This window comes from Megascapheus bottae, chromosome 3, assembly GCF_031878675.1.
Source record: "Megascapheus bottae isolate mThoBot1 chromosome 3, mThoBot2.hap1, whole genome shotgun sequence".
In the NCBI taxonomy this organism is placed as follows: Eukaryota; Metazoa; Chordata; class Mammalia; order Rodentia; family Geomyidae; genus Megascapheus; species Megascapheus bottae.
In genome coordinates, this window is record NC_143511.1 from 51,838,650 (window position 1) to 51,864,000 (window position 25,351).

Sequence of the window (25,351 nt, forward strand, 5' to 3'; positions counted from 1 at the left end):
CTTAATTTTATTGCATTGTGGCTTCTAAGGAACAAATGCACCAAAATGTACATCTTGAAACTTGAAACATAGCTCTGGATCATCAGACCACAAGTTTAAATGAAGTTAGGTGGACTGGGATGTGGCTGAAATGGTCAAGTAACTACACACCTAGCACAAGGTCCTAAGTTCAAATCTCGATATCACACACACACACACACACACACACACACACACACACACCATGTTAGGAAAGCATGTTCTTTGTGTTTAATTAAGGTAAAAAGGCCATTTATTTAATATTGTATATATGCCCACAGTTGTAATATTATACTCCCCATTCTTTTGTTCTACTACAAACATCGATCTGACTAGTCCAGATGAGTAAGCTTTATTAGATTTGCATCTTTTAAGTTGTCAATAGATTTGCGGCCTGTCAATAGATTTGTGGCCTGTCTTAAAGACAGTTTTAAAAAACTATTATTTAAAAAAACTGTTATTTCCAAAATTTCCAACAGTGTTCAAGTAAAGGTAAATAAGAGCTAATAAATCTTAAAATGATGGCTATGCTATAAAAGGTGATTTAGACTTTTCTACACTTTGTATCATCACAGGAAATAAACTATGTTAAGTCAGAAAACCTGCAGGGTAGGTGAAGGCGCTCAGAGGGATTTTCCCAGTGACTAGTGAAATCAGTCCCATCACTGCTGTCCCTAAAACACTGATGGATTGCCCTACCTTAGGAATATAATCAAAACATCTATTGCATGACACACATCTCTTACAATCCTTCTTCAGTCTTAGGCCTATGTCTACAAGGGCCTCCCATCCTGCTTTCTGTTCTAAGAAAATAAAAATCTATGTGTTTTCTCTAACAGGTGTCTTCAAACTTCCATGCCCTAGACATGAATGAATATTTAGAGTTCAGGCACTTGGTTTTGGTATGGTACAGGGAGTACCTGCCAGAGATTCTGCACATTCCAGCTTCTGTGCACTCTTCTCCTTCCCTACAATGGTAGCTTCTACACAAACAACACCTCCAGATGTCCTAATAGTTAGAAATAAATAGTATAGAACAATTTAGTGATAAATCCATCAGGATCATAATAACCCTATAGCAAAAGGAATTAGAGATAGAAAAGTAGGTGACATAACTTTTACTGCAAATGCTGTTTCCATCTTGTTAGAGGAAAGTAAAAACTTAGGATACCATGTTGCATTTCACTAACCCTATCATTCCATGGGACAAAGGATGGTTTATTTAAAAAATAAGCCAGGTGTTCTGTGGTTCACACATATAAGCTCAACACTTGGGGAGCCAAAGCAGGAAGATCTCAAGTCTGAAGTCAGTTTGAGCTACTTGGTTAAGACTTTCTCTCTCAATAAAAAAGAAAAAGAAAGTTCCAGGCATGGTGGCTCACACCTATAATTCTAGCTACTCAGGAGGCTGAGATCTGAAGGTCGCCGTTCAAACCCAGCCCAGGCACTAAAGAATGTGAGACTCTTATCTCCAAGTAACCATTTGAAAACTATAAATGGTGCTGTGGCTCAAGGGGTAGGGTGGTAGCCATAAGCTGAAGAGCACCAGGGACAACACCCAGGCTCAGGAGGTAGGGAGGTAGCCTTGAGCTGAGGGACAGCACTTGGGCTCAAATTTCAAGCCCCACAACCAACAACACTTTCTTAATATGAAATTTGGCATAGATGATGAAAAACTGCTCTCCCTAAAGATGTAAATAATAGACACTCTCGGTGTATCTTAGGAGTATATAAATTGTGATTCTTACAATTTTTGCTATTTCTTACCTAAAATGACTGCAACCAGTGTTTTCAGGTATTTTTGCTTAGGAATGTTTGCATAAGCATAATAAGAAACCTTGGAAATAACATGCAACACATTTATGCTTCATAGACACCTTATATGTGTAACCTGAAGGTCATGTAACACAGCATTCTGAATACTTTTACTCGTGGTAGAATTACGTGGTGTGGAATTCTCTCCTCGCAGTGTCATGACAAGTGAAATTTCTGGATTTTGTTTAAGGATGCTTATCATTTTAGCACCATAAGTGGTAATTTAAAAAGGACTTGTCCAAGATTATACAGCCGGGTAAGTACAATCTCAGAGACATAGTTCCACATTAAGCATCCAGTTCATGCTAAACATGAAAAAAATGCAAATGTGACATTTTCTAATTGGGAAAAAAAACAGTAATTAAGAAAAGGTATAAACTTACAGTAGCATACATTTAATAGTTATGCTTAATTACTATAAAAATGAACACATTAAGGTATAGATATAACTGTTAATATAGCAATATTTGTATACAATTTTCTGTATGTGCTTAAATAATGATTATTTTAATAACATTTCCTATTAATAATTTTTAGGTAAAAGTAATTTTTAGTCTAGAATATGTCAGAGTGATTAAGGAAAAGATCTATCTAATCAAGACCAAAATTAGGTAGCTTTTCTTTTGTTAGTCATAAGGCTTGATCAGGGCCTGGATGCTGTACTTGAGTTTTGAGTCTCAAACTAATACTCTCACTTTGAGCCATAGCTCTACATCCAGATTTTAGGTGGTTAACTGGAGATAAAAGTCTCATGGATTTTCGTGCTTGGGATGGCTTTGAGTCATGATCCTCAGATCTTAGTCTCCTGAATAGCTAGGATCACAGAGTTCTATTTTAGTGGTTTCTAATAGAATTCTTGATACAAATTATTTTGAAAGTTTACTAAAAAAGAGATAAGTGAATCTCATCTAACGCACTGATCTAATAGATTTAAAGTGGGTCCTTAAATTTATATTCCTAAATTATTGTTTTTATAATGTAACCAAATCTGGAAGTAACTGTTCAAGGATTTCACAATGCCTAAAGATGCTGTTTGAATCACTGCAAAAATACTGAATGTGTCATTTATTCACTATACCATACATGACACAAGCCCTATGGGGGAGCTAATGCCATCAGGAAACCCAAGAACACACTCCAAAATAAGCTATTTTCAAAAAACGTGATACCACGTGCCAATATTCTAATAATCAGCAACTTCACAAAGTCATACTGTTAGGTAGCTTGGAAGATTGAACAGAAATCAAATTCAAGAGGTATCCAAACATTTATATACAAAGAGATAATAATCTTTTAGAGCTCGTTAAGAGTATAAGCATGATGTAAGACAAGTTTGGTTGGCAGTATCACAAGACCAGAGTGTAGACTTAGCTCTATATGCAACAACCTGACTTCCACTTGGCCAAACACTAAGTCTGTCAAGCTCTTCTCTTTGACTGGGAACAAAGAGGAGTACTTACGAGTAAAATTTACATCTGGGTCATGGTAATCAATCTATGATGTCTCATGGGCAAAACAAACAGACTTCAAGCAAAGGAAAGCCCAGTTTGAGTTGGAACCTCCCAGCCTGTGGGGCAGGACTCCAGGATCATGCTTTATTCAATGAGGAGTAAGTGAAGGGTACACTCACAGGCAAGGCTCCTCGAGCATATACAGGCTAGGAATCAGACACTCTTACCAATGAGGAGCCAATTAGTCTACAGTGGAGGACAGCAAGATCACTGACCTCACATCTCCAAAGCTGAACCAAATGATATGGAGAAAGAATAGCAAAACCAGATGAAGAAGTAACAAGAGAAAAATAAGGTTTTGTAAGATCAGCCTGACAGTCATCATCAAGATGGATTGGAAAAGAGAGGGGGGCGGGGGAAGACTGGTTCATGCAATAGCATCCCCAGAACTGGAAAGACCTGACAACACTAAAAAACCTGGCTCATAACCTTTTATTAATAACACAAAACCCATTGAATGGCAGGGGGGTGTAGAGGGAGAACAGTCAAAAATGGTGGGTATACAGTTTTGGAAAGTGGTCTGCTTCGCCTTTCAGAGAAATCTGGGCCAAACTGAGGATAACAGCTGTTATCTGATATTTTTGCAAGAAACAAATGGGGGTAGGGAATGAAGTAGTCTGCTGCTTGCCTATTACTCCTCCAACCCCCACCAGCAATGTAGAAAAATCAGAAAGCAGCAGATGTCCCAGTATAAAAGCCACAAAGCATTACTGTCCTTCCATCCACATCCTCAGCCTGAGCATTTGGGTCTGAAGAGAGAAGGCCTGACTGAGGACAGTAAGGAAGCAGCTGTCACCAGTGTTTCCTTTAATGTCATTCACATTTCTCTAGTGGCAAACTGTTTCTTCTAGTTTCCCCATTCTATGGAGTGTCAGGAAGTCAAGATGTAAGGCAAAACAAGTGACTCTAAAAATGAGTGGCTTACCTATAGAATGGAAGAAAAGGATATTTCCTGACTGAGTTATCTGTCATCTCAACTATCACAGATCTTTTTTGGAGGGAGGGGGGAAAACCACAACTCAAGATCTTAGAACTAAGACTCAATGATTTCCAAGACTATCACTCATTTAGCTGGGAAGGAGGAATCTGCTAAAATGTGCAGTTGACAGAGAACACGCAAATGAGCCTGAAGGTAATTGGATAATCGTGTTTTTTTTTTAAATCATTTAGTTATTACTTAATGGTACTATTAAAAGATTAATCTCTTGACAAAAAAAAATCATGCAGAAAATGTGGACGCTTAAGAAAAAACAACTCTGAATGGAAAATAAAGGTTGATACAAAATTAAACCTTTAATTCTGGCTATGTTAGAAATCTATTTCTTTTGCTTGAGTTCTGATAATATAACCAGTCTGTTTTCTGATTAAAGGATGCATGTTTTCATTGAACATTTTCTTAACTAAGAAATGTCCATAATTTTTAAATATCTTACATGTAAGTATACTTGGGGAGCACCATGAAGTTTCCTTGGGTTGAAAAAGAGCTGACAGGATTTTTTTCTGTGGGGCAATAAATATAAAGAATGAGGTGTCAAAACCACCCAAGGCTAACAAATTACCTTAACTGACAATTCTAAGAGAACTTCTAAGCACAAAGATGACATTGCATTTCCAGATAAATGGGAAAAAAATGAATAGACATCTTCTAGACAAGTCTAAGCAAAATGGATGTCACAGTCAGTCTAGACTAACTTTCCTCGTCGCTTCAAGCTAGAGTCTGAACTGGTTTCTTAAATCACAGGTAGAAAACCTGAGTCAAAAGATGGGATTATGTGGAATATTATACTGAAAAAAATTGGAATCCATAGCTAGATTCAATGAGAAAGAGTGTTATGATTGATTTACAATGTCTGCACTGGGCAGGAGTGAGTGAACTAGATGATGCAAGGGCCCACAATTTGCTAGAAGCAGCATCCCTCCTTCAATCTCATAAAGGAAAAGAAATCTATAGTGTGGATTGGATCAACTTCTTATCCAGAGAGAATCCCTGTAAGAATTATAAGAACACATAAAAGCCAAAAGTATCCACAAAATCATCTGCCAGACAACCTGAAAATAAGAATATAACAGGAACAAAATGTCCTGTGTGTCAGGTAAGTTTTCTAGTCAGTCTCCTCAAAGAAAGCTGAGTCTGCCAGGACAGAGTCCAACTACACTTCATCGACAAAACCCAGTTTGGCCACGTGTTTTTGCATGACCCACAAGCTAAGAATAGTTTTACATAAACTGTGGAGGAAAAAAGAATATTCAGAAATACATTAATTTTAATTAGTAATTTTGTAGTGAATGACTAATATTTTGTGTATTTTAACATTGACTAACAACCTTCAATAAAAAGTTTCATAAATGAATTTTTTTCCAGTTCTGGGGCTTGAACTCTGGGCCTTCTCAAGGCTAGCACTCTACCACATGAGCCACAGCACCACTTCCAGCTTTTTCTGTGCATTGGTACTGAGGAATTGAACCCAGGGCATCATGCATGCTTGACAACCACTCTACCATTTTGCCATGCCCCCAGCCCCATAAATAACATTTTATTAGCCACTTCATTCATTCTGCTTTAAGGGCAGAGATGAAAAAGTTGTAATCAACTCTATTAGGTTGCAAATTTATATATCTACTACCTGACCTCTTTTTTCATATATTTTTATCATAATTAATAGAAGGGCTACATTATATTCACCAGATAGAAGGTGTATTACTTCACAAACATTGATACCTTTTCTCATGTCTTGGCTACCTGATCTCATATAAAAAATATGTCCACTAAAGCTTATGATTTTTCTAGGATCTCTGAAATTGTTCAGGAAGTGATTCCTATAAGGGAAGGAGATTTAATTCAGTGTGCCTTACTTAAATAAGGACATTACTGGTCTATCCCTTTGTTAATATGTGAATGACTACATGGATAAAGATCCCCCCATAGTACAGCAAGCATACAAGTATCTTACTATGTTGCCTAGAGTAGTGTTTACATGGGCCTAAAGTAAAGAAAGAACTAAAAATAATCCCTAATTTTTAAACTTTTGGTATATAAGTCAATTTTTTAAAAATGTTGAACATACTTTTATTGTTTTGGTTTGAAGTCTCAATCCATTCAGGGTGTTGATAGCTTTCTCTGCATCCTTGGGGTCAATGTAGTTCACAAAGCCATATCCCAAGCTCTGCCCTGATGAAAGGGAAGGGGAGAAAGCCCAACATTAGTTCTACACACACTCACATTGGGACAGGGTCTTTTCTTTCATACCAGCATATTTTATCAACTGAAAAACAACTTCTATTAATAAATCATCCAAGAATACATACATAGTAGTCATTTTCTCCTCTTCTATTATATTTACAAATGTAAATAGCAGTGAACATTCTATGCTTAAAAGACATATGGTTCCTCACACACAGCCTTCCTGAGCCAGAACAGGCTAGCATCATGACAGAAACTGAGTAAGAGTATCTGCTGAACTACCAGCAGGACTTAAAGAAAATGAACCTGTGAGGTCTGGCCCTTCATCTATCAAATGAAAAAAAATACAGTATAGGCTCTGTCAGTTTTCAGTGTTTTGACACATTTACAACCTTTGTCAAGAACAATCACTTAAGAGTTTAAAATGGTGCAAATCACATGCAAGTTTATGCATGTATATGTGTGTATACATTCATGTACCACTTAACCTTCTGGTCAAGAATGGGTAACATAATATAACCTAGTAAATCCTTAAGATTCTCAGAGACTTGAAAATCTGTCACATCATAGCTGTGGTGACATCATGGCACAGTGCATTACTTGTATTTGTTGTAATGTTGTATTAATCTACAACATGAACCATATCCAAGTATGGCATATACAATTTTGCACAGGACATACAGTTACCAGCAACAAATAACTACTATTGAATTACATGTTTATTTTCTAATATTGTATTGTACTTCTTCTATTAAGTTTACTATTCAGCACCATTCACAGCAGGAACCTCACACATTCTGTGGATTCCATGTCTAAATTGCATCAAGAGGTCATGTCAAGTGACCAACCTATATGAAGTAGACATGCATATACACTTGATGATGTTCATGCAATGACAAAAACTGCCTGCCAGAGCACATCTCAGGGCATATTCTCTTGTCATTAGGTAAATTATGACAATTTCTACATACATTTACTTTACTGGTAAATTTCCTCAAATAAACACAATCAAATTTTCAACAGGATATTTTAATATCTAGGTAATGAACACAGAAAAGTATGTACCAAAAGAGATTTACACTAAGGGTATCACAACCAATGAGAATATGTGAGAAAGAGAAAAAAGTAAGGCAGAGAGAAAACATTTGGAGTAAGAATTGGTCCTTCCCTAAGCTTTTGTTGTGGAAGTTTACCTTCATGTCACCTGAGCTGTTTTACCTCTAGCTCAATAGTGTCCAACTCTCAGAAATTTAGAGGTGTCAAGCAGTGGGAATCAGCAGCCTACACATATAAGTAAAGTCATTCCCAAACGTCTCAGATTTTCAACCAAGGGCAAGTTTCTCAGTTTGAAAAGGTGAGAATCATAAAGGTGACAAAATGGGTATAAGAAAAGGTTAGACAACTGTCGCTTTCCTCAAAGGACCAAACACTATTAAATACTATTTTTACTTCTTTTTTTGTTGTTGAGCTCAAGGCCTTGCATTCTCTCAACTTGCTCTGACAGTTCTCTAATGTCTTGAGGCACACCTTCAGCCTGGAACTTAGCTGGTTATTTTGAAGATGGAATTTCATGAGCTTTTCAGCTCAGACTGGCTTTGAACAATCCTCTGATCTTATCCTCTTGCGTACTAGGATTGAAAGCACTTGGCTCCAGTTTATCAGTTTTACAGAGAAAGCAAAGATTTTTCTGGATAAGGACCCAAAGGTCCAAGTGCTTTGGAATATAGATATGTAGAATAGTCATCCTGGGTAATTACTGTGAGGTTCCTAGTTAATGAAATAAGGTTCCTAATCAACATGAAAGGTTGTGGGTAAATATATGAGGACCATGACTGAAGTCTGGAAAAATCATGGCTAGCATGATTTTCTTGTCTTTTAAAAAAGGTTAAAGATGGATGCGCTTTTGGGTAAAGTGCTTATCTAACATGTACAAAACCCTGGGTTTGATTCTCAACCATCAATGTTTAAAATAGTAAAATTGAAGAGAAGGAGGGGAGATAAAAGTTGATGGGTTTGTTTCCCTAATACTGAAATTAACAGATTTTATTCAAAGTTCTACCGAAAAAAAGTTGCAGATCAAACTATTCCATTTTCAAGCATTTACTAATTGTATAAACATTTATAATGTTCAGTGTGTAGAGAGCCCACACATGAAATATGTTGCAGTTCAACTGCCATTGATCAGATTCAAATTGGCATAACACAAGCCATTTACAATGGGGGAGAATATGAAGTATGGAGGTTGACACATGTAAGCTCTGATCCTAGCTCTTCCATTTACCAGCTGTGTGACTTTGGGAAAGCTACTAAGCCTCTCTACAATACAGTTCTTTTGACTCTAAAAGGACAATTCTTTTTTTCTTTCTTTCTTTTTTTTTTTTTTGGTGAGACATGGGGCTTGAACGGCCTGGGTGCTGTACCTCAGCTCTTCAGCTCAAGGCTACCACCCTAACCCTGGGCCTGGGCGCTGTCCCTGAGCTCTTCAGCTCAAGACTACCACCCTAACCTTGAGCCAAGCCCCATTTCCCACTTTCTACAGGTTAATCCAAGGCAAGAGTCTCAGGTCTTTTGTGCCTAGGCTGGCTTTGAACCTTGATCCTCAAATCTCAGCCTCTTGGGTAGCTAGGATTACAGGCATGAGTCACTACACCCTGGCTTAAAAAGGTAATTCTTCTACAATTATACAGAGATGTATAAGAATTATACATTTCTGAGGTGAAGATGACAACTGATGAAATGGCTCACCCTACACAAAAGAGAACTGAAAGAAAAATCACATGACTAACTATATGCTGAGTAGTTCAAGTATATTCATTTAAAGTTCAATCAGTAAGATACTACAAAGGCTATAAGCCAACTACCAGAGTGTGTCATTGTCATACTGCTATTCTATGATGAGAAACCAAATTACCAATAGTACCAGAATTAATTTTCTTAATTTTCTTTTCTAACAGCATTATCCCTTCCACCCACATGTCTGCAAAGCATTTCTACATCTGGAAAGCCTTGAAAACAATATTGATGCCTCTGAGATTCCTGTTTTATTGTTCTGTTATGAACATGAGAAGGAGCTTTCTAAAATCCTGGTGACTCTAATGCACATTCCAATTGTTTCCATCTTGAGAGAAAATCCAGGGCTACTAGGGCTTCTGGGAGCCCTAAGAGTGTGAAGTCGCTGTACAGGCAAAACCAACTTTTTTTTTACAGATGCATTTCTAAGAAATACATGAAGGTCCCTTTTCTGAAATCTCTACATTAACTACTACTTCAAGAAGCAGTTTGTTGGCTCATTGAAGTCATTCTCAGGCACAGTGGAGTCCACTGGGATGGACAACTATGTAAAGAAAAAAAAAAAAAACCCTCTGCTTAATTCTTGTTCATCTTCTCCCAGGTTGCCCTGGTCCTTACACCTAGCATACTATAGACATATGAAGCTTTGCTAAACAAACAATGAGAATCTTAATGACATTATTCACTTAATCAGAGACAAATGTTACCATCAGAGAGCCCATCTGTTCAGAGGGTCTTTGAATGAATTACTTATAAAATTGGGGCTAGCTTATTTCTACTGCTTTAAACTGATCATGTACAGATGCACCATTTACCCCAAATAACCTATCTGACCTGTCAAAGCTTTGTAATTCACTTAGTGACATTATTTATAAAGAAGGATACAAGATAGAGTTCATTTTACATAAGCAAAATTTTACTGTTATAGGCAAAGAGACATCTGTTGCTACAGGGGTATACTCTTTATATATATATATATTTTTATTGTAATTAATAGAAGGGTTACATGATATTTGCCAGATAGATGGTGCATTAATTCCCATACATTGATACCCTTTCACATGTCTTGGTCCCCATTTCCCTCCCCCAACCCCCACCCCTCATCCTGTTTTCCCCCGTTCCCTATCCAATTTCAAATAACCAAATACAAATATATCCGATATATCGGATAACAAAGTGAGATACTGTAACAATATGAGATAACCAAGGCACAGCAAAAGAGATGAGAGATAACATAGTACCTTAAGAATAACAATCATTCATTATATGGCTTATGTTTCTATATCCTAGAGATCTTTTCATTTAGCATCCTACTATATGGCCTTTTGTATCAAGGTTTTGCTCTACTGCCAATCTCTGCTAGGAGAGACCAAGGTTTCTACTGATTATGACAAATGAGGGAAACCATTGAGCCTAAGTTCCTTTGAGTCTGGCTTACTTCACTTAATATGATCTTTTCTGTCTTTCCATTTCCTAACAAATGGGGCAATGTCATTCTTTCTGACAGCAGCATAGAATTCCATTGTGTACAAATACCACATCTTGTTGATCCACTCATCAACTAAGGGACATCTAGGTGGGTTCCCTATCTTTGCCATGGTAAATAGTGCTTCAATGAACATCATTGTGCTAGTGGATTTAGCATGTCCTTGTTTCTGGATGAGTGGGTAAATGCCAAGTAGTGGAATTGCTGGGTCATAGGGGAGCTCTATGTTTAGTCTTTTGAGGCACGGCCATACTGCTTTCCATAGTGGTTGAACGAGTTTGCACTCCCACCAACAGTGTAGTAGTGATCCCTCCTGGCCACATCCCCTCCAGAATCTGCTGTTATTAGTTTTCTTGATCCTGGCCATTCTAACTGGAATGAGGTGGAATCTTAGAGTTGTTTTGATTTGACCAGAGATAGTGAGCATTTCTTCATGTGTCTATAGGCCATTTTTATTTCTTCTTCAGAGAAGACTCTCTAAGTCTTTGGCCCATTTTTTAATGGGATGGTTGTTACTTTGCAGATTAGTTTGGGATTGATTCAATTTTTTGAGCTGTTGATATATTTTAGATATGAGGCCTTTGTCTGTTGTATGGTTGGTGAAGATCTTCTCCTACTCTGTAGGCTTTCTAATTAGATCCCGTATAGCAAAAACACTTCTTAGCAGAAAGAACAGCGCAGGAGGAATTTTAATACCAAACTTTAGACTCTATTACAGAGCTATAATAATCAAAACAGCTTGGTACTGGCACAAGAACAGGCCTGAAGACCAACGGAATAGAACTGAAGACCCAGATATTAAACCACAGACCTATGGCCACCTAATCTTTGACAAGGGAGCCAAAAAAAATAGAATGGAAGAAAGATAGTCTCTTCAACAAGTGGTGCTGGCAGAATTGGTTAAGCACATGCAGAAAACTAAAGTTGGATCCTTCTTTGTCACCCTGTACTAGAATTAACTCCAAATGGATCCAAGACCTGGAGGTAAAAGCCGACACTCTGAAAACTTTACAAGAAGGAATAGGAGATACACTAGACCTCCTTGGCACAGGTCGAAACTTTCTTAATAAGGACCAAGAATCACAACAAATCAGAGAAAGGCTGGGTAAGTAGGACTGCATTAAACTGCAGAGCTTTTGTATGCCAAAGGATACAGGGGTATACTCTTAAATCCCATGCTGGCATGTTAAGGTAAAATCCTGACGTATTAACACAAGGGCGGTAGGCCTTTTCAGAACCTTACTCTCAGTTACTTACATCAGCAAATATTTTTTGGATGTATGTGTAAAACGTGTGTAGACATCACATAAATCTCCCTATTTCCACTTTGAGGGTAACAGGGTAGCTTACTGCTTATTGGAGCCTCACACTAATATTTCCTTTTCACATTCTTCTCCCTAAAGTACAGCAGATGGTATCTGAGGCTTGGCAAGTCCAATCAGCCTTTACAAAGCAGCAAAGTCAGGAGTCCACATCTTTTTACACCAGAATCCAGACTATCTACAATATACCTGACATATCATGTCACCAAGGCCTTTTCTAACAGTATGATGACACACAACAAAATTATTTTTTGGTTACACATTATTTTGTTTTTCAGATATATTGTGCAAACCTTTTATTCAGTGAATATGAATTTTCATTCTGTTAATTCATTACTTTGACAAAATAAAAATGTATCTCCTTGGAGCCAGGAGTTTGGCCTAGTGGTAGAGTGTTTGCCTAGCATGCGCTAAGACCCTAGTTCAATTCCTCAGTACCACATATACATAGAAAAAAACAGAAATGGTGCTGTGGCTCAAGTGATAGCGCTTTAGCCTTGAGTAAGCCCAAGAACATTGCTTGGGGCCTGAGTTCAAGGCCCAAGATTGGCAAAAAAAAAAAATGCATCTACTTATACCACGGACATTTCTGGTTGTACTGAGTGCTGGACTTTAAGAAATAAAAGTAATAGAAGTCCAACACTGCAAGCAGATGACTTAGGCAGAATTGTCACTTCCCAGCTCTCCCACTTACTTACTCACCATCACGGGCCACCAAGAAGACTGGGGAACCAAGCATTATTTATCCTGATTATCCACATCTATTTTCCAAGTCATTCTAGATTTAGAATACATATACTGACAATCCCCCAAACCAAAAATCACTTCTGCGAAAATATTAAAAAGTTCTACATTTTAATTCTAAATATAATCATTATTGAAACTCATAGGATTAGAAGAAAATAATTCTGAATTAAAATAACAAAACTAAGGTTTTTCACAGCCTTTACAATATTTTAAAAACAAACTCATGGAAGGGGCAAAATCACCCACTCCTGCCAGCTATCTTCCCAAGCTACCTGTAGATTAATGTCTTGAAGGATTTAAGGACCTTTAATTCAAGTTTTGACCCAGAGCCATGGCAGGGATTCTAGAACTTATTGTGGAGGATACTACCTCTGACATCCACCGCTTGTAATTCCTACATCAGCAAACATATTCCAAGTGTGTATGGGTATGTGGGTGGCACTTTTGTTTTGTCTCTTTTCTAAGTCAAATATATATATGCCACAGAAGGATCCATTCCTTCTCAGCAGATAGGAAAGTTATTGTTCAAATGCTTGTGGCTTAAGAACTGTTATGCAAAAACTACTTAGGGCCATGATCAAGTGACACAAAGCAACAAGCTCAAAGTCTCCACCAGTCTCTGAATGGGAGAGTACCAGGAGAGCTGTGCAGCCTTCAAGCAAGAAGCAGGAAGAGAATCCGTTTTGTGACAAACCACAACTGTGGGAACACAGTAAATGCCAATTTATCCCAAACTGTGTGTAATTCAAAAGCACCGGCCGTTCCCTTGCCACCTACACTGCTTTTAATAGCATACTTTAATTAAAATTTTAATTGCATATTTTAATTAAAAATACACAATCTTCTGGACCTGCTTCATTCAAAGGTCACTTTATTTAGTCTTTTCTATTTCAAATGATCAGAATATCAAATTACCCCCATAGGTTTAAAGCTAAAGGCAATAGGCTACCATCATTCTTGATTATAAACCTGTCACATTAATTTTATCCAACCAATATTAAATGGGAGTCATCTCAACATGAAATGGTTGTGGGCGGAGGGGGGACATCAACCTACAGATATTTTCACCTACATAAAGTATCCACTCATACAATGATTATGGAAAGTCTACTTTTGCTAGGCCCTGAGGGTGTAAAACAGAGACAAAGTTTTTTTTTACAAAGGCTACATTCTTCAAAGAGGGAGACAAATGAGTAAAATCTACATTGTAACAGAAAGAGAAATAAACAGCAGTGACCACAGGGAGTAGAGGGTGTAACAGGGCTGACCGTTCAATAAAGTGATCAGATTGGACCTCATCTTGATGAGAACATTTGAGTTAAGACTTGAAAACATTTGACTCAAGATTTGAAGTAGCTCACAGGCTACTAAGAGATGTGCTAATCCCAGTTGTTTTGTAGAAAAAGACTGAAGGACGATAGTCCTAGGCGCTGCACAAAGTTACCATGACCCTATCTACACCAAAATGATTTCACGGTTCCACACATAGGTAATTCCAGCTACAAAAGCAGTACAGGTGAAGAAAATCCTAGTCCACTTGTGTGAACAAATGAAGCAGTGGTACTCAGTAGAAACTATGTGAAAAAATGTACAACTTGAGGGTGTGGACAGAAGGGAAAAATTGGGAGAAAAAGGAAGGGATGACATTGTCCAAAAATAAATTTACTTTTTGACTTATGAAACAGTAACTCCTCTCTACATCACATTTATAATAACAATAAAAAAGGGAAAAAATCCTTGTTTAAGGATGATGCCAGACAAAAACACAAGACCTGATCTGAAAAATTATTAAAGCCAAGGGTCTGGGAGTGGTCTAGTGGGAGAGTGCTAGTCTAGCATACACAAAGCCCTAGGTTCAATTCCTTGGTACCACATACACAGAAATAGCTAGAAGTGGTACTGTGGCTCAAGTGGTAGAGTAATAACCCTAAGAAAGCTAAGGGACAGTGTCCAGACCATGAATTCAAGACCCAGGACTGGGAGAAAGAAAAAGAAAAAAGGAATAATTAAAGCCAAAAGAGCTAGGCAGGAGTCTGGCTCACGTGGTAGAGTACCTGTGTAGCATGTAAAAGACTTTTGACTCTAACCCCCAGAAAAGGAGAGGGGGGAGTTTACTTGCCAGTTGAGTTTTCAGTCGACTTAAGTACTACTATATTAATGCCCTACCAGTGGTTTTTGTTTTGCTTTGTTTTTTATGCCTGTCCTGGGACTTGAACTGAAGGACTGGGTACTGTCTTTAAGAGTTGTTTTGCTCAAATCTAGCACTTTACCACTTAAGCTACAGCTCTACAGGCCTGACTTAGAATCATGATCCTCAGATCTCAGCCTCTTGAGTAGCTACGATTACAGACATGAGCCACTGATGCTCAGTTAATTGAAACTGCCTCTCTTCCTCTGCCATTAGAATCAGTTCTCATATATTACTCAAACTTAGATTACTGTGACTCTAACCTAGCCAACCAATAAATGGCCTCCTTCCCTAGACTCCTTGTATCCTAGAACCACCCATCCTCCACTACAATATTGCCTGAGTGGCCTTACTGTGCTCTGATTCCAGTTTCCTTTGCCTCACTGCTTGCTTCCTCTCTGGATCAGAATCCTTCTAAAATGAACCTTCTATTCCCATGTTCAGCTATACCTCCAAACTGGCCACCTTTCACAGAGCCTCTGACATTTTCTCTGAGACCATCTCCTACCTCATTCTCAGGGTACACAGTTCAGTGCTCTTCTTCTCTAGTTCTTACATAACCCCTTGCCCTATATACATATGGGAAATCATTTGGATGCTACCACCCTACTACACTGTCTAACAAGGGCATTCTGAGCTAGAGTTCCTGACCAAAACCCTAGTACATAGTATTGAGTAAATAAATAAATGAACTAACCATGAAAAAATGAAGGAAGAGCTGTGTCTGCCTTCCAGCTTACAGTTTAGGGCAGAGTTCCCCTTACATGTTCCCATGTTCCTACATTATACCAGATGGGGCATAGAACTCATGAAGACAAGATGCTTAAATGTTACAGTGTTCTCCTTTTGAAAGGACTGATAGGCGCTATTTTTTAAAATAGTTCATGTAAAAATTTTCATATAAAATTTTCCTATAAATACCATTAGAATGAAATCTCTATTTTAAATAATGTCATCTAGAGTAATTTGATAGATTTACATAAATCTGTTTCACAAATGTGTAGGTATGAATTATGGGATGTCAGCATATAATTTTGTTGAAAGTGCTTTTTTCACTAATATAATTAAGTCTGCCGAGACTATTCATGCTCAAGTCAAATAAAATGCAGAGTGAATTCTGTAAAAACCTGGTAGTTGAATCAACAATAAAAGGTGACTACGCTGATTGATGTGTATCTATTATTTCATTTAGAGCAGTAGTAATGTTTTATGAAATAAAAGAGCATGAAAGCAGCATGAGTATTTTTTTTTAATCTCTCAGTTAGCAGGTCACCCACAGTCCTATCAAGCAAGATCCTTGCAACCTGAGATCTAATAATGCAGCACTTGAAAAACATAAAAATGAAAATATGTTCTGTCTCCAAATATCCCTCTTACTTCACCCCCCAGCCACTCCCCTAATACTGTGTTCCTGAAGTAATGTGGTGGGGAGGAGGAGTAATGAAATGGGGCAGTTTTATTGCTTTATAGGGACTCTGTGCATGTGCACGCATGCATATGTGTGTGTTACTGGGTTTGAACCTGGAGCCCCACACTTGTCAGTTACTTTTGAGGTAGGGGATCAGGTTTTTACCCAGGTTGGTCTGGACCAGGATCTTTCTATTTCCATTGCCCAAATAGTTGGGGTGACAGGCAGATGCCACACCCAGCAACTATGATGATTGTAGCAACCTTTGACCACAGCCAGGCTTGAATCACAATAGCCTGTGTTTGTAGCAGGGGTTACAGGGCTGTTAGTTTTGTTTTTTAAAGAGATACAGTTCCTTTTTTTTTTTTTCCCACAGTCTTCTCTCCTCCTCCCTCAAACACACAATGAAGTTGCAAATGTGTTGTCTTTCCTCAGATGGACTTTCTGTTCTTGGGTACCCATTACGTGTGTCTGTTCAGACAGGCTGTGCACTGCAAGTCTGGCATCAGAGTATCCCACTCCAGACTTTCTCAAACAGCTTTCTTAATATCTCAGGTCTGATATGCAGCAAAACCATGCGGGTACCACACAGCAGGGGAAACCTTTGAGAAAATGTCCAAAGAACAGAGGGAGGCAATTCTCTCTAGTCACACTTCTCTCCAAATTTTAATTTCCGACTTAGCCTGCATCTCCTCAAATGCAACATGCCAGATGTAGCACATTCTTTCATTCAAACACCCCACCAACTCAGGTCACATTAAGCAGTTTCTCTTTGCTGCTGTCTAATGAGGATGATCATATGGTGAGGTAGAGAGCTGGCGAGATCCTATGGCCAGCTCCAAACACAGAAGCACTTTTTGCCAGATTCCCCCAAGACATTTACCAGGGATTATCCCAAGGATAGAGAATTCAACCTAGACTCTCACTCACTACACGAAACAGATGGCTCACCCAGGATCATCTTCTTCCCAAATGCTAATAAAGCTGGCCTGAAATAGAAAAGGACTTCATTTTTAAAGGGTTTTTAGAACTTCAGATACATGGAGACCATATACAAGAGTTTAAATTGCAACTTTTCTGCTGAAAGCTAAGTTGTAAATAGTGATTATTTGGTGAATATTACCTAAGCAGCCTAATTCTAAAGGGAACCCTTAATGTCCTCAGCACCAGGGCATTTTTCCCCCTCAAGTTAGTTTTAATAGCCCCACATCTGTCTCCTGATTATGCAACTGGTAAAGCTCTACTTTCCCATAGTTTCAGTCCCAGCAATTATGAACTTGCTGGCAATGCAGTGTGACCTTGCTTAAGTTGGCAAAAGTGTGGGTTCTTAATACATCACAGTTACAGACAACATTAAGAACTCCCACACAACTCAGTCTTTTGCTACTGAGAACAGAAACGGCCTATTAAATCTAAAATTCTCTTCAAGCACTGAATCAGGTACTCAGATGCCTGAGTACCAGCATGATTAGGAAAATCATCTCTAGCTGAATAAAGAACATAAAGCAATTCCTCTAGTACCCTCATCTTAGATCAGACCAACATTCAGCAGCTTCTCCAGCTTGATACTGAGTAAGATGCTGAAGCAACTCAGCACAATAATGAAAACAAAAGCCAGTTCTCATTACTTATTGATTTAGGTAGTTGCTGCAAAATAAATATCAGCAGTTCTACCTTCAAACAGCGGGGCTGCCATTGTGATGTGAGCCAAAGCCAAAAAGCTGGCAGGTGGCCAGGAAAATTAGACAGTTCAAATAAAGTTAGAAAGTTAGGACATTAACAACTATAAGCTAATGGACAATCTATGCTCAGTTCAAGGTCTGGCCTACTGCAATATTGTTTCTTTGTTCATTCTAATGAACTCTTTACAGACTCATGTTCACATTTGCATGAGTTATCCCTCTTGCCCCCCACATGCCTCAAGACACATACAGATACACACATACACACATACACACACACACACACACACACAGATAGGATGTGGTGAGTTATATTATTTTTATTTACTTAAAAGACAACAGTATTGGTCAAATTAGTATCATCTGGGATGAGAGCAAAGGAACCCTTTTTCCCAGGCAGGGTACTGTGGTGAAAAGAGAGGTAGAGAACAGATTTGCTACTGCTTTTACTAGTATCACTGTCAGCCCCCTCCCCCCTTTCCCCTCTGCTTTCCATCTCTCTCTCAAACCAATAAGCAGTACATCAAGAAGAAGTACAGACTTCTTAATGGTTTCTCTCTCCCCCTAAGAGATCATTTTTTATTCAGATATTGAAAGGAAAAAGAAAACCACAAAGGCCTTAAAGCACTATAATTAGCTCAGTGTCCTTTTTGAAATTATGTCAGAGGTTTGCATGCTACTATGGAAAGGTCCTTGCTTTGTCCTGAAGGATGGGAAATATTAGATTATGCAAACCACATGATATAAAAATTCTTGTTAACAGTTTTCTTTTGAATATGCATATCTAAAGATATCTCTCAACAGATAGTGATATTAAAGCTCCACTAGCCCACATTTGCCAATGTGAAAAGGTCAATCAGTAAGTTTGTGAAGAAACTCTGTTCCCAATACCCCATAAGTGCGGCTATCCAACTTCCTGGAAGCCAACATCATCTCTGCCTAAACATTCAGCCACTGAGTACCTTGCATTGTATTCATCCAGGCCACTTCAGTTTTACAACCAATCCCTGGGGAGGTATCTCTGCTCCCCATTTTATAGATATACACCTGGAGGTTCAGTGATGCTCAAAGGCATGAGGATCTCCAAACACACCTGCATTTTATTTCTTATTATTCACAGAATCAACTGAAATTCTGAAGTTCTTTCTTACTCCATCTAAGAAGACCAGGTATAAAAGAAAAAATTTAAAAACCCTGAAAGCAAAGGAATAGCATCCTACAGGTGCACAATCCACTTTATGCCTCAAAACAAATCTATCATTAAAAAATAGATGAAACATATCTGCATTATAACTAGATTCATTTTAAATGAGTCCTGATTTATATACTTCTTTTCCAGAAACTCAGAAAGCAATTCTTACGGCTAAAGCCAAGCATGCTTGCTACTGCCAAAACTGTCTCCCACACAAGACATTTCCCTTCCCTCTGCAGATTGCTTCAAATGCTTTCAAATGCATAGTATGCTTTTTCCTAGCTATAGAAAAGCAAGTGGATTCAATACCACATGGTCTCTGTCCTCTAATATGCTCACAGATGTAAACTGCCACTGCAAACAGAAAGGATACAGGCATCTAATCTATTTACAAGAGTAAATACTCAGAGTTCATGCTTAACCAATATGGAACTTGACAAAGAGAAGTTGGTGTTATGCTGAGACAGGGAAGGAGAAATTTAGGCTTTTTGTAACAGAGGAATGAAGTAGTACTGAGTAGGAGGACCCTGTAGGGAAAACAAAAAGAGTGGTCTGTGTAAAGGTAAAGCTGTGCCTTGCAAAGGACTGTAGTGGTCCCACTGCAGAAGCATCAAGCAGTGATCAGAACTGGGAACAGCAACCATGGTCACCTGAAATAACCACTGACTGACCATGGTACTGGTTTGGAATCAAGAGAACTTCCTAATCCTAAATGCCTCCCATCTGAATAAACCCAGCTCACGGACTCCAGAGCTCTTGCTCAGGCTACCCTTTGCCCCAAATGGAACTTCTGGACCAGGAACCCTTTTCTTCAGGGCACCTTCAGAAGTAGGGCAAAGATAGAAGCACAAAATAACACACTGTCTCCAGGAGAAACTATACCTCTTTGAAGGGGTAACTCTTTCCCTTGCAAGGAAATGAACCTTTCAAATAGAAGGTGAATTCCCAAAGACTTACATCAACTCATTGGCATTATGTCTAGTCATTCATTATAAATCTAAGAAATACAGATAACCCTTCCTCTGAAAGTCAAACATTAAGATAACTACCCAGGAAGAAGATTTATGGTTTTCTATGGCCAACTTGCTGTCATTATAAAAATATGTGAAATGGAAGCTACTATAATAGAGGGGGATTAATAATGACAAGTGCACAGAAACTACTGGAAGTGGTAAAGCGTTAAGTGAGTCTGTTACATATTACATGTTGATACCACATGAAAAAAAAGAAAAAGAAAATAAGCTGGGTACCAGTAGCCCACACCTGCAATCCTAGCTATGCAGGAGACTGAGATCTAAGGATTGCAGTTCAAAACCAGCCTGGGCAGGGACTGTGAGTTTCTTACCTCCAATTAACCATCAAAAAGGGGGAAGTAGAATTGTGGTTCAAGTGGTGGAGTGCTAGCTTTAAGGTTCAAGCCACAGGACACAAAAAATTAATAAAGAAAAACAAAGAAAAGAAAAAAGCAATGGGAGAGGAAATAAGCCCGAGTTATTACAAAGGGAATAATGGATTGTGTCACACCATCAGAAAAAAATTTCAATAAAGTAAAAGCATCATTTCATCCCAAAGTGACTGCTACACAGTGATATATACAAGGCTTCCACCTGGGGACAAGTGTTCACTCTCATTTCTTTTATATCAAAAAGAAGAATTAAATTACTTATATTTTTAGCAGAGAGAATGGAAGACAATTTCCAAAGGACATTCATTGTCCCCATTCAACACAAAGATTTAGATATAAATAACGTGATTTTCCTTCTCTTTGTGCAGGGCATTCATGTTCCTTAGCTTATATTTAACAAAGAACGACAGTTACAGTTTCAAAAGAGTACCAGGAATGTATTTTTTCCTTTACCCTAAATTTAAGTCAAACAAAAGCACTGATTTTTACACCTAGAAGAAATCCCCACCAAGACCAATTGTGTTTGAGCTCCTTGGAGTATAAATGCTGAGTGTGAAATAAGTCTATTTAAACACTACCGATAGTGTTGGGGACCTCAGGAAAGCACTCTATGAAATAGCAGAAGGGAAGAATCCCAACAGATCACAACCAGTAGAGGAAGCTGAGCATACACATAGAAACTGGGATAGGATCCATGGCTAAAAATTTAGTCAAGGAGGCACCCAAATAGGAATGAATATCCACTTGATTTTTTCCCCTGAGGGACAGGTTATTTTTCAGCAAATATCTCTGAGACCACAGCGCAAACGACCCAGACAGCTTCTAAAGGGGAATACAAAATGGTGCAGAGCCCACCATTGCCACATTCCCTTCCAAATCATCTTCATAGTTGGAGTGATTGGTTGTTGTAATCCTCGAAATCTGAAATCCACAGAACTGCTGTGGATGAATACTTTACCCAGACAGTGACTCATTAGGACACAGGTGTATCGGAGTAAATGCACCATTGCGATGAACTGGAAAGGCAGTCTGATCTTCTGAGTCATAAGTTAGCAATGAAACATTTAAATCTCATACCCAACAATTCAATGTATTTACATATTACAGTTAATTCAAGGCATAACTTTTCTATGAAACAAGAATAATCCAAACCAAAAACAAAATTTTTTAACTAATTGCCATTTTATCATCACAAGCACATATACAAATCAACAACAGAGTAGAGGGCAAAAGGATCCTTATGAAGCAAATCTCAACGTGAATTCACCTAAATATGTAAAATAATATACTTTCTTTCATCAGTTGCTACGGAGGCTAATAATTTACTCTGTTGAGGAAAGTGCTCCATTTTTATAGTATCAAACAGAACAATATTAAACATGTGATGTGGGACTACACACAGAATTTCGCAACCATTTGAACTACATACAGCAACTCTGCAAACACACTTCCAGATTAAGACCAAGACAAATGCATCAGAATTTACCTCATCACCACAAAAATATCCCTTATGAGAAAAGAAGCCAGGCACTAAGAGCCCAAATCTGTAAACCTAGCTTCTCAGGAGGCAGATTCTGGAAGTACCTGGGAAAAAAATTCAAGAGATTCCATCTCGACCAAGAGCTAGGGACAGTGGTATACACCTGTCATTCATATGACATCGGATACTGAGATGGAGAGTATCATGCTTCCAGACCAGCTCAGGCAAACATTCATGAGACCCCATATTTCAACTGAAAAATATGGGTGCAGTGGCACACCTGTCATTCTAGCTAGGGCAGAAAACACAAATCGGGAATGCAGTTCAAATTGGACCAAGAACTTTTTATAATTTTTAAATAGTTGCACATAGGATTTTGATTTAACATGTTAAATTGAGTAAGCTCATCTTGATTGCTGTCATCCCTTCCTTTATTCTGCTCCTACATTTATTCCAACCACACTATCCCCTCAAGTTACCTAATTCCATCTTTACCTACGTAGGTTGAATATCATGATTGTATTTACCCAACATTTCTCTCTATATTCATCTGCTCTCCTCCCCTTAAGCATACTTTCTTCTCTTACAAGACATATCAGTTTCATGGTTTTCAGTTTATTAAACTGTCTAAATTGTCTGGAGAAGTTGCACCATGACAATTCACTTACGAACATCATACTTTAGTAAATTTCCTTGTGTATGTACCTATGTGCAAGTGAAAAAAAGGAAGGATATGTGAGACTATTGAAAGGAGTGAGTGATCAAGATGCACTGAATTTATAAGCTGAATTGTTAACTGACAAGTCCTTTTGTGCAGCTACTTAACGATAATAAAATATTTAAGTGAAAAAAATTAAAAGGTATTATTTCTGGAAAATCAGCTGGAAAAAGTAAAATAAATCTAGGCTTTGGAGTTACAGCTTTAGGCTTATAAATTGTTATTAAACTTGTGATTTTAGTAAATCACTTAATGTTTTACCTACTCAGATATTCATGTTGCCATATAGGTATTCCCAGGGGGTTATCGTGAGTCTTAGAGTTCTACTATACTGTCTGCAATAGTTGTTCAATAAATATTCTTTTCCAACATTAGAACCTGATCTATAAAGCATGCAGAGTAAAATAGGATAAATTTACCATTGTTCATGTGGTACATAACTCGAGTTCAGATATACCTGGTAAATAAAGTACTATAAAAATAGTACTTATCCATAGTAATTATCCATATTGATTTGTCTGCCTTCGGTTTCTTTGTGAAAACATCCTCAACTTTCTCTTTGCCCTTAGGTGAAATATTTACACAGCTTCTGGTGATGTCAAAATTTTATGTCATGGGTCACGGATGTGACAACTCATCATAAAAGTAAGCTTTGAGGCCGGGAGTTTGGCCTAGTGGTTAAAGTGCTTACCTAGCATGCACGAAGACCCAGGTTTGATTCCTCAGTACCACATATACAGAAAAAGCCAGAAGTGGTGCTGAGGCTCAAGTGGTAGAGCTCTAGCTTTGAGAAAGTCCAAGGACAGTGCTCAGGACCTGAGCTCAAGCCCAGGACTGGCCCCCCACCCCCCCCCAAAAAAAGTGAGCTTTGAACTGTAGATAACCCCTTAAAGAAAATCACATTTCATACTATTAAAATATTTGTGCTCAAAAAAAAAATGGACCAAGCAAAAAAGCAAGATCCTATCTCAGAAATAACCAGGGTACAACAGGATGGAGGCACAGCTCAAATGGTAAAGCACCTGCCTAGCAAGCACAATGTCTTGAGCTCAAATCATAATATGAGAAGGTTGGGGAGTGAGGGGGGAAGAGAGGAAAAAAAGGGGAAATTTAGGAGTTTAAGACTTGTAGGTAGCATGGCCATCAGACTACATTTAACATCAATTAGAAGACACCGCACGTGTGGAAAGAAGCTCAGCTCTAGATGCTCTTGGTACTTGTGTCCATGATTCTACCATCTGCCATTCCCTTGATCAAGTACTTTCCACAATTAAATTCAGACTTCGGTGTTACAGTCAGATTGGTTAAAGAGCTTCTGACACTGATGAATGCTATACCAAATGGAAGGCATTCAGTCATAAGTACACCACTCAAACAAATGAAGCTTTCACTAAATACTGATTTTTCAGCTCATTCCTAATTCAATAGCCTTTGGTGTAAAGGAGGTTTTATTTTGCTGTTGACTACTACTTCTTTGCTATTTATAAAGGAGCAGAGAGCAACGATGTTATTGCGAACTGATCTCCTTTACTTGGAGAAAAGTCTGAACTATGCATGCTACCAGATCACTTCCTACTCAAGCCCATTTCTAAATAAAATGCTTGTTCTAGGCTGTACTAACAGACATTGCTATTATATTTATTGCTATTATTACCTGGCCTACAACACCCCCAAATTATCCAATACTAACACTCAATGAGGTGGAAGTTTTCTAACACTAAAAGCACTTCCATTAACAGTTATGGCGCAAGTATATATATAAAAAAAAAACTCCAGACACCTAAGATTAGTTTAAGATTCAGACTGACTGCTTTCCAATAACAGTTTTTTGCATACATATAGAGATACATACATACATGCATGCATACATACATACATACACACATACATACATGGTCTCAATCTCCCTAAGTAGCCCAAGCTGACTTCAACTTCCTAATCATCCTGTCTCAGCCTCCTAAAAGCTGGAATTAGAGTTGTGTGCCACCAAACTCAGTGACAGGATTTTTTTTGAAGAAAGGGGAAAGGAACATATTTTTATCTTTTTAAGTCCCTCATAGGGCTTGAACTCAGGACCTGGGCCCTATTTCTGAGCTTTTTTGCTCAAGGCTAGTGCTCTATCACTTTGAGCCATAGCACCACTTCCAGTTTGCTGCTAGTGGTTAACTGGAGATTAAAATCACAGAGACTTTCCTTTCCGCACCTCTTCGAGTTTCAAACTACAATCTTCAGATCTCAGCCTCCTGAGTAGCTAGGATTATAGGTGTGAGTCACTGGTGCCCAGCTGAATATATTTGTCTTACATCTCCAGAAAATGAGAAGTTAAACATATTAGATTTAATGATTAATGATACTATTGCTCCTTCCACTCTAACATAGAAATCACAGAATTTTCTCTCTTCCTTAGT

At 38.2% G+C, this 25,351-nt stretch overlaps 1 protein-coding gene across 7 annotated transcripts in view; it reads right to left on the reverse strand.

Annotated features, from left to right (window-relative positions):
- Nucleotides 1-25,351, reverse strand: part of Elavl2 (ELAV like RNA binding protein 2) — a 138,999-nt gene that overhangs the window by 33,291 nt on the left and 80,357 nt on the right. For all 7 annotated transcript variants that reach the window (XM_090330069.1, XM_090330066.1, XM_090330065.1 and 4 more), the window contains one exon: nt 6,410-6,513. In XM_090330069.1, coding sequence (XP_090186195.1) covers nt 6,410-6,513 — 104 coding nt within the window. The remainder of the gene's footprint in view (nt 1-6,409; nt 6,514-25,351) is intronic.